The following is a 14293-nucleotide window of genomic DNA, read 5'->3' as shown; positions in this document are numbered from 1 at the left end:
TGACTGTGTGGAACCCCATCTGTCTTTCTGGAAACTGTGGTTTTGCTGCTAAGAACAGAAGGCTCCCTATGTGCTCTGGCATTCCTTCCTGCAGTGCAGTGTTATTCAGCTGCGAGATCTGCGGGCCAGTTGCCTCTCCTTTCCTCTCCTGCTGGGCACCACAGCTTCTGACCATAACTATTTATTAAATGGGGGAGGCTCTTGAGGACTGGTGGAAGGCTAGAGCAGGGTGCTCAGCTGTCTTCACTCCACCCCAGGCATTGTGGCTCTCAAGGGGGAGGGGCTGGGCTAGACCTGGGATATTTCTTCTAGGATCAACTCATTTGGATGTCTGTTTTTAAGGAAAAGCTAATAAAGCCATTACCATCACCATCAAACCCACCAATGCTAATAGTAGTAGTAATAAAAGTAACAGGGACACTGCTGATCCTATTGTTTACCAGGGCCTGCCCAACAATGAACTCTACTCTGCCTCTCCAGTGACTCCTGCAAGTCCCTGGCCAACATAAAGCCACTGTAATTTTAATGTGTCGGGTTATTAAAGGGGAATGTTAGCACATTCAATTTGCCTTTCATTTTCTGCTTCCTTCCCTGGTTGGTGCAGGGGTGGACAGGGCAGGGGAAAGTGATGTGTATTGGCTTGGACAGTGGTCACAGTGAAGTTCTGTGCCACCCTGAGAAACGGGAGATGGTCTGTATATAGGAAGGAACTGAAGGTGAGTGCTAAAGAGGTGATGGGAACAACATTTTGACAATATTGATTTTGGCATACTAGTTGGACACATTTGTCCCATTAATAGAAGTACAGTTGCAACAACTGATACATAATACACTGACTGCATACCTGGACATCTGAGTGTAGTTGTTAGAACAGAATTGATTTTATGACTGTTCTATGATATAGGATCTAACAAAGATGCCAACTTTCCACCATAATAAATTCTGCTTTGCTGATAAAATCCCTTTCACAAACTGCCTCTAGAAAATTGCATTTCCCTATCAATTAGTGATACTTCCTATTTGTTCTGTGTAGCTGTGCTGTAAACTTAACCTGGTCTGGGTCTATGCTACAATTGATACACTGGATTGCATTTGTTGTACTAAAATTGGAGAGAAGCTGATGAGAGATTTTACGCAAAACTATGTAAACCCATCATAGCCTTCCTTGAGCTCCCAAATTCAAAAAAAGTCAGTACACCATACAAATATATATTCAGTACCTGTATATACAAAGAAAGGTTATAAGAAAATCTAAAGAGTTCTATCTGTCCATCCTAACATTTCCCAGTCTCCTGCTGCTTACATTTTGAGAATTGTTAATAGGCTAATAAAATTTTCTAATGTAGAGGTAGTCCTTGACTAACAGTTTATTAAATGACTGTTCGGAGTTACAACAGCACTGAAAAAAGTGCCTGACTGCTTTTCACACAACAGTTGCAGCATCCCCATGGTCATATGAGCAAAATTCAGATGCTTGGCAACTGGTTCATATTTATAATAGTTGCAGTGTCCTGGGATCATATGATCTCCTGTGTGACTTCCTGAGAAGCAAAATCAATAGATTCACTAAACAACCTTGTTACTAGCTTAACTTCAGGAATTCACTTAACTGTGGCAAGAAAGATTCATAAAATCGGGCAATACTCATTTAACAAATGTCTTATTTAACAACAAAGTTTGGGCTCAATTGTAAGTCAAGGACTATCTGTGCTTTACTTTAGTAAATGAGCCTTTTCTCAACTTTCCATCCTTTCAAAATAGGCACTTTTTATTGTGCCAGTTTGTAAAACAACTCTTCAAATTAGCTCCCAGTGAAAATACGTTCCCATCTTTCACGGTGTGGTACTAGTAGCTAAATGAAGTCTACAGACAATCCTGACTGTCTATGAAGTTTCTAGGCTTCTGTTCTGAAGGTTCAGGCAGTGGATCTGAAAATTTAACCTGTCCTGCATAAACCACTACAAATTCTGTTCAACTAATGTAGAGGTGTGGTAATCTGTGAATAGTTAATGATTCAGGATTGCAGAAAGGCAAAGACTTCTTACCTAAAGCCTATAAAAATAATTTACAACCTGAAACATGCTTGTCTATTTAGCCCTGGGGTGTCTCAGTAGCTAATAGACATGCTTGTCTATTTAGCCCTGGGGTGTCTCAGTCATGACCATAATAAAGTGCTCTCAAGATAGTGCTTAATTGCTGGTGATAAAACAAAATTGCTACTTTTCTGTCTCTTCCCCACCTTTTTCCTCTTTCATTTGTCATTTTTATTGCCTCCGTTTGTGATAGTATAAGGCATGTGTCTTAATGGCACACGCTAGGAGCCAAGAGGACAATAGGAAAGGTCAGTTGTCATCACCACCTTGCTTCAAGATTTTCAGGAGCTTCTGTTTAGCTCTTACATCATTCTTGGGCATTTTGTGCTAACAGTCATACAAAACACTGCATTGTCCTCTGTTCTTGCTGTCTAATGAGATCACTGCTTATATGCATCATGAATCCTTGGCTTGAACCAATTGTTATTTAAACATACTGGGTATCTACATTTATGAATGGGTATGCTTATGCATAATCCTGGCCTGACTTGAGTGATGCAGTTGAGATTTAATTTCTTACCATCTCCAGCACATCTGCCAATATAGCTGAAAGATAGCTAGCTGACTGGAGGAGTTGTAGTCTAGCATCTTTTTTTAAAAAAAAATGACACTGACAAGGATGGAACTAGAAATATTATCTATCCAAAACCATATTGCACAGTCACACAGTATATTTTTAATGCAGTGTTTTTAGGACATATAATCTTAAAACACAGCTTAAAAAATACATCTTGAAGACGTGGGGGTGATTAAATTACTTCTTGCCCCAAAATAAAGAATAGTGTGATGCACTTTTTGGCTATGAACAGACCTGCATTGTAAATGATAAAATGTTTCACTGATCACTTTGTTCTCTGGCCAAGTGAAGGAATGACTGAAAAACAATTTTCTTGTCTTTTTGCATAATTAACATAAATTCCGGCCCAAAAGATGAAATGTCATGGACTATTATTGACAGCACCATGAAAGGTGTTTATCACTTTTTTAAAAATTTCAGAGTTCATTTTCAAGTTCTAACTACATCTAAGCCTGCTTACCTTTTTTTGAACTCAAAGTAGGTTAGCTATGTGCTACTATCTAACATAGTTTTATATAGTTAACTCTCATGGAATGAAATTTGACTGACTGGATTAAAATGACATATTTTACCTCACTGTGATCTGTGGAACAAAACAGTATCAAAAGAATCCTGGCCAAGCACCCTGCAGACTCAGCCAAATGTATTATGGCAAAAGTATATGTGTCAGAAAAATCAACGCATGTCAATTAGTATGCAAAAGTGACAGATAGGAACAACTTTGTAGGTGATCAGGTAAAAAGAGATTTGCAGCAGGCTGCACAGCAAAATTTCCATACAAAGAAAGTGGAAGGTTCATTTGCTAACAATAGTGATCTAGTCTGGGCTAAGCACTGGCACTGTAGTTTGAAAAAGTGTCCATATCTGCTGAATTTGGAAAAGCTAAATCTCCAAACTACAAAAGTTGAAGACTAATAGCATAAATAAGAATAAGAATGAATTGCTACAACTGCACCTTCAAACCTTTCTAAATATTTTTGGTGTCATTTGTATTTTATTTTATTTTTAAAAAAATTCAAGTCCTCAACACATATGGCACTGCCTATATAGGCAAGGGCACATATAAAACAGAATAATTATGAGTTTTGATTTTTCTTCAACCATAGAAATTCCAGAAACTCAATTTTAAGCCAATCATTTAATCAATCTATTTCTCAAGGTGGCGATTGTGAAAAAATTTTTTTTTTAAAGAAAGGTTATAATACTGAAATTACTATTTTATGGCCCAGTCATATTAAGTCATACTAATTAGTCATATTAAGATATCAACACAATTGCATATTAACCTGTCAGAAAAGGATATAGATGATTCAGTTTTTTAAAAAAATCAAATTAAGCTTGCTTATTTGGGATTTTATTTTCATTGCTATTAAAGCTGAGTGGCAGCTTCATTTAAATTCCTATATCCACATTCACTGCTATGCTTGCATTTCCAAATCCCATTCCCTTCAAAAGTCTGGATCCAGATGGATTGTACCACATACTATGATCTAGTCAGTTTACACAAGCTCTTACTGAACATATATATGCTCATCGTAAATAGCGATGGAACAAATACCAAGAATTCTACCTTCTCTTTCAGAAAGCAGTTCATTGATAGTAGTACCGATTTATTATTTTTGTGGAAATGCCTTCAAGTCAGTCTTGACTCTTCGCAGCAGCCTGGAGAAGTCCTTGCAGATTTCTTGGCAGGATTAGAGAGACTGGCCCAAGGCCATCCAGCTGAGTTTGTGATTAATCAGAACTAGTCTAGAACTCATGGTCTCCCTGTTTCTAGACTTATGTGTTAACCACTACACCAAAAACGGGCTAATATGCAACTTTTCTAGCATGAATGCTGTCCTTGATAGCTCATCATCCATCGGGGAAGAGACTCTACTGACTAAAAATGATGATGATTAAAGGTAGCATTTCCTCTCCACCCTATTGTGTTTTCTTTTCTTTTCTTTTTTCTTTTAACACGGCTCACTTTCGCCTCTGGTGGACAGTTTGGAATGTCCATCAATGGAAACCATTGGGGGGGGGAAAGGGAAGAGTCTCTCTATACTTTTGTTAGATCTCTAACACAGTTGTCACCTAAAATTTCCTGGAAGTACCAAGACGTGCAGACAAGACTTTCATCTCCTACCGTTTCTTTCCCCTCCTTCTGTCTCTGTATCTAATTTCCGGTTGAGGCCCGCCTCCTATTATCTGAGCAAATCAGGGAGGCCTTCGGGTTTCTCCACCCGCGTGACTATGACGCTAAAATGCCACTCCCGTGACGTCAGTGGGCTGAGGCGGAAGAAGAGCGTAGAGGAAATATCGAGGTGAAACGACGGAGTTAGGCGGCTGCTCGGTAAATTGTTGGGGGGGGGTGTCGGAGCGAGGTCTCGGAAGCTTTTATTGTTGGGGGGGGGAGTCCTTTTCTGCCTTTCCCCCTCTTTTCCATCGTATTCTCCTTTGTTTGTTGTTAGACTAAGAAAATTATGTCTATTTGGAATTGTGTTTGCGCTTTCCCCCTTGCTAGTATTCCCAGCGCCCACCCGCAGCGCCCCACAGGCACAGACCTGCGTCGGGTACATCATCTAGGCCAGGGGTAGGCAACCTTGGCTCTTTTATGACTCGTGGACTTCAACTCCCAGAATTCCTGAGCCGGCTGGTTCAGGAATTCTGGGAGTTGAAGTCCACGAGTCATAAAAGAGCCAAGATTGCCTACCCCTGATCTAGGCGACTTTGCCTTGGACAGAGCAAGCCTCTTCGTTTTATATTGTTTGTCCTTTTTTGCCGTGCTATAAAGTAAGCTCATCTAGTCTGTCCTTCAGCTGTGACGGACTACCACTTGTATCATCTCCACTGATGGAGGGGGGAGAGCACATCTGGAGTGGTGGCAAGTTCTGGAAGAGTACTGTAAAGGTTTCCATTTGTATTTGATTGGAATAATGTATTGAATGTGTATGCTAACATTTGGGTAAGGAATTATGTTTTTTTCAATACTCTAATTTGCTGTAATTATTAAATTTATATTTCATTCAGACCCTACTGCCTTTGAAAAATAAATCCACAGTCTGTTAAGGTAAAGTAACATCGCTGAATTTTTGTACTCAAAAGCTTCTTAACTAAGGGGGCTTCATTGTGACTTTATGTTTAAACTTGTTTTGGTCCAAAGAGAAATTGATTTTATTTTATTTGGCTTGATTCTCTTTTTAATTCTTTGCTTTATCTACGGTGGATTAGCTGATGTTTATCCTATTGATGTGTAAATGATGGTACCATCAGTTAAACCAAACTCTAAATATCAGGCAGACCATCCTTTCAAATCATTTCATTTAAAGTTATTTAACATAGTGCAAATTTAATTTCTTTAATCTGTCCTTATAAATAAAAAAGGGTTGAATGGGAAACAATTTTTTGTTAGACAGTTTCTGAAGATGATTGAAAGATTTGAGGATTTCCAGACTGTATGGTTGGCAGGTCACAATCTTTAGTAACTATCAATACTATGACAAGACTGCTTGTCATTGTATCCCTCTTATTCGGATGGATAGTCTGTATGACAAAGATGTAACCAGCTGAAAGTTGCTTAACAACTCTCTCATTAATAAGTGAATCCCTTTTCTAGCTCTCCTATTGACTACTGATGCTGGGAGATACTTCAGTAATATTAGAACACCTGAGGTTTCCCGTCATGAGGGTTATATCTCTCTTAACCCAAAACCTTTATGTAGATAATTGTAGATTAAATATATTTCTGTATAAGAAGGAAATATATTTTTGATAGGTGCATATATTTACATTATTTAGCTCTGCCATTGAGCCCCTTAATCCCTATCTAATGCTATCTAATTTATGACAGGCAGGTTCTAAATATTTCCAAGATTGTGACTCCTGATTTTTAGAACTCAATGAGAGTCATTAAAAATACAAGCCCATTTGTATTGTTCCATCCTTTCATTAGAATGGCTCTGTTCTAAGCTTGAGTCTAATACATGTAGGGGCCATTTGGGAAAAGTACAAAAGTGTGACAAAGGGTAGAACCAAGAGATCTGGTTATATGAGATCCAGCAGTGATAATAAAGCTTAGTTTTAGTGCTAAAGCTTCATCTTAATATTAACTGTGTCCCTTATGTAAAGACTAATAAAAAATTACTTATATAGAGATATAATAGATTATAGGTAGTTTGGTCCTTGCCCAGTCTAAATATAGATGAGAGGACTTTACCACCAAGAATTCCCATCTAACATGTTCATATCTCTGGAGGGTGTCTGGGTTGAGAAAAGATGTCTGAAAGAGCAAATGTTGTTTTGTTTCTTAGAGAAGGGTTGCATTTTTATTTTTTGCTTGTAAATAAGTAGGTTTTTGCTCTGCCATATTTTTTTTATTTCTCTTGACATAACTATCAGTAAGTATACCACATATTCAGATTGTGTGTTGGAGATGGCATTGATATGGGTTAATGACCCATTGCCACAGAGGGATCTACCTTCAGAAGTGTAGGTTCTCTAAATAAGAGTGCATTTCAAAATATTTGATAACTGGATAAGGCTGGTTGAGTTAGCCGGCAATAGGGAAAAAGTTGCGATACGTCGTGCGACGTCACGTGACATCATGAGTGACATGCCTGGTCCATGGCCACAAAAGGTATTTAAAGGGGATCTGTGGTGAAGAAAAGATTGAGAGCCATTGAGGTAGAGCAATATAATAAAATACAATTTCACATAATTCATACAATGTAATACAACACAACACAAGGTTTTGAAGAGTGAACAGAGGCTTTTTTTGTAGTTCTGTTGAGTTTTTGATACATAGTTAGGGCAATAAGAAAAGTTTATATAAAAACTGCAGCAAAAACCTGGCTTAAGCTTGCTGCGAAATGATAGAACTAACACACAGAGAGAGAATTGTTTGTCTCCCAGAACAGTGAATGTTGGCTAACGGGCTGCGAAATAGGCTGGCCAGCGTGCGCACGTGTGTGCATGTGCTCCCACTCACACTAGTGCCGATGCGGCTATGCAAATGGGGCACTGTGTGATGAAAACAGGGTGCTGCATGGTGAAAATGGGGCAGTGCTAGTGTCACGTGAGTGCTAGCACTGCCCTGTTTGCATCGCACGTGCTCACGGCCCTGTTTGTGTGTGCGCACGCGTGTATGCGTAAAATGCTTCCCTCTCCCTTTCCCTCTGCCAACCGAGAAAGGTTGGAAATCTCTGTTCTAGGTTGTTCCCATTCTGAAATGTAGTGTATTTATCATGAAACTCTAATTGTAATTTTAGTAATCTGATTGGGGGTTTCTTTGGTCGATGACTATATATTTTAATAAATTAGAGTTTCTTGATGTATTGGCCAAATATTCTTGTAATTTTTAATACGAAGATACTTTGCTCCTATGTTTCCGCATCTTCCGTTTTCTCAAGACTTGTAGGCTGACTCGTTTTCTGTCAGGATGGATCTACTGTTTGGGCGCCGGAAGACCCCAGAGGAGATGCTACGGCAAAATCAGCGGGCTCTGAACCGTGCCATGCGAGAATTAGACCGTGAGCGGCAGAAGCTGGAGACCCAGGAGAAAAAGATCATTGCTGACATCAAGAAAATGGCTAAGCAAGGACAGATGGTGAGTTTGGAAAGAAAGGACAAATATGGTTTTTGAAAGTCACCAGAAGAAAATCTGTGTATCTGCTTTCTAACCTGGTTCTTCCATCTCAGGATGCTGTGAAAATCATGGCTAAAGATCTGGTGCGAACAAGGCGCTATGTCAAGAAATTCATCCTGATGCGGGCTAACATCCAGGCAGTGTCCCTTAAGATACAGACACTCAAATCGAACAACTCCATGGCTCAGGCAATGAAAGGTGTCACCAAAGCCATGGCTACCATGAACAGACAGGTGGGTAAGCTGCATACTAGTTAAGCTGCAGAAACTCTTTTAAACTGCTCCTTTTGAATCTATACCATGCTCACTGATCAAGCATCTGATTGCATTCAGAAGCTCCCACTTTAAATCAATCTGCCTAAAATTCCAGAGAACCAACGACAGATTAGGCATCTGGAACTAGAAATCCAAATAATTTGACTTAATAAAAGGCAGCTTTCTAAAAGCTATTTTGTTGTTAGAATAGAGTAACAGAGTTGAAAGGGATCTTGGAGGTCTTCTAGTCCAACCCCCTGCTCAGGCAGGAAACCCTATATCATTTCGGACAAATGGCTGTCCAGTCTCTTCTTAAAAACTTCCAGTGTTGGAGCATTCATAGCTTCTGGAGGCAGGATGTTCCACTTGTTAACTGTTCTAACTGTCAGGAAGTTTCTCCTTAGTTCTAGGTTGCTTCTCTCCTTGATTAGTTTCCATCTGTTGGTTCTTGTCCTGCCTTCCGGTGCTTTGGAGAATAGCTTGACTCCCTCTTCTTTGTGGCAATCCCTGAGATATTGGAGCACTGCTATTTCTTTTAATAGTATATGTGGGTTGTTAAATAGATATTACATGTAGTCCTTGTTTAGCAACCGCCTCATTTTAGTGACCATTTGCAGACTGATGAAGAAATAATTTTGCAGTCCTCTCATTTACAATCTTTGCAGGTCTATAAAACAAAGGAATGTGAAAATGAGGTCATAAGTACAGTGGTGGTTTTATTAGTGATCACTTCACGTAACCACTGAGTTGTTGATTCCAGTTATGGTTGCTAAATGAGGATTACCTGTAAAATCTGTTTTGTTTGTTTTTCAGAAAGGGAATGAAATTGGAACTGCTTAATGCAGGGGTGTCAAACTGCCCGTCTGCGGGCCAGATGCGTCATGCAGAAGCCACACCCACCCCATTGCTGGCAATGGCAAAACAGTCCCGATACGTCGCGTGACGTCACGTGACATCGCGAGTTTGACATGTCTGGCTTAATGGGAAGAACTAGACAATGGAGACTAGGCAGAAAATGTAGCACAAAAGCATTTTAAATTGACTAATTCAGAAAATGTGCCACTTAAGGTATCATAACAAGTTTACAGATACTTTTTTCACCTTACCGTCGAATTGTTTTTCCAGCAGGATTCTCCAGATTGGATGCAATCTGTCCGGAATTATTCTCAACTATCACTTGGTCAATTAATTTTTTTTAAATGAACATTCAACCTCTTAGTAACAGTAATCTGCTACTCTAGTGATGTTACTCCACTCATTGTTGCTCATTCTTGATCACCTCCAGGACTGTTTTCTGTAATGCAGTCTACATGCAGCTGACCTTGAAGAGCATCTGAAAGCTTTATTTGGTGCAGAATGCAGCTGTGTGGACTGTTAATGTCGATATCTAGGATGGGTCATGGAACAGAGTGTAATCTGCTTCTGGGTGCAATTCAGGGTGCCGTTTTTGACCTTTAAATGCCTACATGGCACAGGATCAGGTTATTTAAGGGATTGTCTCAATCTCATCTGTCCATCCCATCAGGTCCAGCAGAAATGGGTCTCATCTGCTATCAAGTTCCATCTGACAGGACCTAGGACACATGCCTTTTTTGCTTCAGCATTTGCTCTTTGTAACATCACTTCCTATGAGGTGAAATTAGCCTCATCTCTGTTAATCTTCCAGGAAGTTTTGAAAAGGTGGTTCTTTCATCAACCCTGAGGTTCTATGGTGAGCCTGTACAATGGTGAATGAGGCCAAATGATGATTGTCCTCCTGTTCTCTTGGAGGTCTTTTATAGTTTTGTTTTACCTTTGTTATTTATGTCTGTTTTTTTTAAATTTCAGGTGTGGTTTTAACTTTTTTGCTTGTAAGCCTCCTACAGTCACTTTTTGTGAGATTGGCAATGATATAAATTTGCTAAATAAATAAAATATTCCCTTCCTTTCCAAAAGGTGAAAAGCAAGTGATGGTTTATTTCCTTTTCTGAGATTTTGTAACAGTGTTACTCCTTGCCTTCTTTTAGCTCAAGTTGCCTCAGATTCAGAAGATCATGATGGAGTTTGAAAAGCAGTCAGAGATCATGGAAATGAAGGAAGAGATGATGAATGATGCTATTGATGATGCAATGGGAGATGAAGAGGATGAGGAGGAAAGGTAATTAGCATTAGAGACAGGAAAGCTCATAAAGGTTTCATGCTGAAGAGAAAGTTTGGCATCTAAGTGGTGGCAAGTGATAGCTTTTTGACCTTCAAATCCGTCCCTGAAATCCAGATCTATACACAGTAAAGCCAAGCCTGTTAATTCAACCTGAAGTTGAGGAAAGAATTGAGATTCAGTTAAGGGAAGTGATGGATTAGCCATGCAAACAAGTGCATTTCATGTTCTTGCTTTCCATTCACAGTGATGCTGTTGTCTCCCAGGTGTTGGATGAGCTAGGTCTGACACTGACCGATGAGCTGTCAAGTAAGTATTTGCATGAAATGAAAATTAAGAAAGAAGTACAGCAAGAGAAGAGACACTTGATCCCCTTTGTGATTCAGTAGCCCTAGAAATTGAATGACTGAATAAATAAATAAATAAATAAATAAATAAATAAATAAATAAATAAATAAATAAATGAATGAATAAATGAATAAATGAATAAATAAATAAGAAAGAAAGAAAGAAAGAGACCAAAACTCATATAATTCTTGTAAATCCCAGATGGATAAAAATCATTATTTCTATCCAATTGACTCTGGCTGGCTCATAATATATTATCATAAAATCCAATAGACCTAAAACAAGATGGGATGTGGTCACTCTATACAGACAAACAAAAATAACAGAAAAACATTCAACAGTTAATGGTGTTCCAATACACCTTTAAAAACAGGTATTTCAACAAAGATTAAAAATACATTGTGAGTGGTAATGATGTCAGTAAGCCTAGGGCTCTTAAACTTTGTGCACTGTAACTCCCTAGTCACCATAATAGTACAACTTCAGAAATTTACCCTAATTAATGCAATTTTAACTGAAGTTAAATGGAAACACTTGAGGAATGCATTGGTCCCCTTTGAAATGAATGTCATTTCTTAATTGTGAAATTATTTTTAGAAAATATGGTCCTGATTGCTTTACTCAAAAAACCCAGAATAAAATAGGTTGGTATCTGTGTAGAAAGAAGACACCGAAAGTATATATATAGAGATTTATTTTAAAAATTGACAGTCTTCCCTCACTTCTTCCAATTCAAATGATGGTGCTATGGGGTTCTGCCTTGGTCCATGCATGCAAAGTCCAGTCCGGTCTTATAGGTTCTGGACTTTCCATCCTACTTCCTTGGATTAATCAGCTTGTCCAGGTAGAGCAGGAAAATGAGCTTTTGGGTTAGTTCTAATGTGTGCAAAAAGTCATAAGTAAAATGCATTGCCCCTTGATCTGTTCAGAACAACAAGAAGCAATTCTGCTTGAAGGTTTTCAAGCTTTATTTTAGTCTGTTTGGGAGGTGAGCCAAGGCATGACTGTGAGAGAACCTCCTGGTTCAGGAAAGGGCACACTTGGTGCATTAAATAAATTTTTACAAAGGCTGCCACCTGCTCCTTGAATTGGAGATATGAATCTAAAAGGATGTCCTGATTTCTTACTACTTCTGTTTGAGGTACTGCCACCCATCCAGAACCAAAGCTGGAAAAACATTGGATCCAGGAAGCCCTAAAATCCTAGTCTTGCTAGGAGCTGAAGCCTGTTCTTCCCCATTCAGAACCCTACACCCTCTTGACACTGATACAGGACCTCCCCCAGGATCACTTGGTTGCCCAGGAATGGAGATATAAAGCTGGGTATCACTAGAATACTGATGACACCTTATCCCATATTGCTGAATTATCTCATCCAGCACTTTGTTTAGTTGTTAAAACAGGAGTAGGGAGAGTGTTAAGCTAGACTTTTCCCCACTCATGAATTCTTTTTGGAACTGGTCTCTGGAAGGAAAATTAGCACAACACCGTGCCCCTGTTTCCATTCCTTAGCACCAAAATAAATAATCAATATCAAAGGCTGCTGAGAGATAAGGGGGAAGCAAAGATGCACCATTTTCGTCTTGCTCTTGCCAGAGGTCATCCATAAGTGTGATTAATGCTAGGGTTAAAGACATAATGTGATATGTGAAACTTTGCCCATTTTGCCCTAGTTAACCTAACCATGATAAGTATGATGCATGAACTCCGTATATACAGTAATCCTGATGCCACAGTCTTGGGCAGAGAGAACTGGGAATGGATGGGAAAATGGTGTTATTGGGTTGTTGCAGATTTCACTCTCTTCCTTGCAGATTTGCCTTCCACTGGTGGTTCTCTGAGCGTGGCAGGAGGAAAGAAAGCTGAAGCCTCAGCAGCCCTCGCCGACGCAGATGCTGATTTGGAGGAGCGGTTAAAAAATCTACGGCGAGACTAGAAGAGCAGTGCCCAGCTCCCTTGCCCTCCCTTAGCTTGGGTGGCTCTTCAGCCACTCCTGGTGTTAGGATTACAACTCTGCTGTGGCAGGGAGTCCTAGCTTCGCAAGCTTGTGTGAGGTTGACCGTGGGGGCATAAGTGGGGGGAAAGAAGGGTTAAACCAAGCTATGTGGTGCTTTTATATTCCCCTTTGATTTGAAAGGACTTTCAGCATCACTTGGCAAAATTATACAGCAATTTCTTTTCTTTTTTCCCTATCATGAAAACGCCTCCATTTCCATGAGGCTGGATAGCTTGGGATCTAAAGGAGGTTTCCTTCGGGGGGGGGGGAGGGCAAGAGTGGGTGACATTCCCTACTCAATACCGTGTTCTTTTAATGATGATGGCAAGGTGAGGAGAGGAACAATGGGGTACCTTGGCTGATATCCCGGCCATAGAGAAGTGGCCAAGGACTTTATGACTTTTCCCATTAAAGCTTTATATAAAACACTACCCCTGGAGGCAAGCAGGTAGGCAGGCTGGCTGGCCTCCACATTGCAATTCTTTGTCACTTGTAATAAAGGTTGTAGTTCGTACTGAGAGTTCCTCTGGCATCTGCTGTTGCACTTGAAATGGAACAAAATGAAACTGGCCCCTGACCACTGTAGTCCTAAATGTCCTACACTGCATATTGGTCTCCCTTTGTGCAGTTGGTGACTTTTGGAGCAGGGCATGTTTTATGTGAGATATTTAGGTAGACTGCCTTGGTTCTAGATGTTTTCTTTTGCATCTGGGAGTATATAAAGACCATTGTAAGTGTCTTCTTACTCTACATATGTTTGAAAATATGGGCTCAGTGAGTTGTAGGCAGGATAGGTGGGTTAAAGCAAAAGGGAAGACTCCTACAAATTTGGTTTGGAGCAGAGAGCACTAAGGAAATACCTACTTGAATAGTGCAAAATTAAGCTGTGAGATTCATTTCAGCAGGAATAAAGTGATAGTTTTGACCAGGGGTAGTCAACCTTGGCTCTTTTATGACTCGTGGACTTCAACTCCCAGAATATATCAGCTAAGCTGGCTCAGGAATTCTGGGAATTGAAGTCCACGAGTCATAAAAGAGCCAAGGTTGACTACCCCTGGTTTTGACCTTCATTGCAAAGGAATTTGCTTGTCCTCTATAACTTTGGATGTTAAATCCAGCAATCCCGATTGCTGTACGGAGACATCAGGGGTAGAAAAAGGCTGAAAGAGAGGAAGGCTTCCCTTGAGTCCAGCCTGTGGGCGTGCCACAGGATACCTGAGTGCCTCCTGTGGAATCAGGGATGCTGGATGAGAGGCTATTTGG

The 14293-nt window shown here is 39.8% G+C and overlaps 1 protein-coding gene across 2 annotated transcripts; it reads left to right on the top strand.

Annotated features, from left to right (window-relative positions):
* Nucleotides 1–4954: 4954 nt before the first annotated feature.
* On the top strand, nt 4955–13298 carry CHMP2A (charged multivesicular body protein 2A). Of its 2 annotated transcripts, XM_015810158.1 has the most exons (7): nt 4955–5005; nt 5683–5722; nt 8061–8257; nt 8350–8529; nt 10557–10687; nt 10935–10996; nt 12849–13298. In XM_015810158.1, the coding sequence occupies exons 3-7, from the start codon at nt 8090–8092 to the stop codon at nt 12968–12970; spliced, it is 663 nt and encodes a 220-aa protein (XP_015665644.1). In that variant the 5' UTR covers nt 4955–5005; nt 5683–5722; nt 8061–8089; the 3' UTR covers nt 12971–13298. The 2 variants fall into 2 exon arrangements, with proteins under 2 accessions (XP_015665644.1, XP_015665645.1); XM_015810159.1 differs by lacking the exon at nt 5683–5722.
* The last annotated feature ends 995 nt before the right edge of the window (nt 13299–14293 follow it).

This window comes from Protobothrops mucrosquamatus, unplaced genomic scaffold (genome assembly GCF_001527695.2).
Source record: "Protobothrops mucrosquamatus isolate PMUCROS unplaced genomic scaffold, P.Mucros_1.0 scaffold7, whole genome shotgun sequence".
Lineage (NCBI taxonomy): Eukaryota > Metazoa > Chordata > Lepidosauria > Squamata > Viperidae > Protobothrops > Protobothrops mucrosquamatus.
This window is presented reverse-complemented; position numbering and strand designations above follow the sequence as displayed.

Excerpts from the sequence above, each read along its gene's own strand:
- CHMP2A (XM_015810159.1), top strand. The coding sequence starts at position 8,090 with ATGGATCTACTGTTTGGGCGCCGGAAGACCCCAGAGGAGATGCTACGG. Across the intron at positions 8,530-10,556 it reads TGGCTACCATGAACAGACAG|CTCAAGTTGCCTCAGATTCA; the intron begins GTGGGTAAGCTG and ends GCCTTCTTTTAG. Across the intron at positions 10,688-10,934 it reads GAAGAGGATGAGGAGGAAAG|TGATGCTGTTGTCTCCCAGG; the intron begins GTAATTAGCATT and ends TTCCATTCACAG.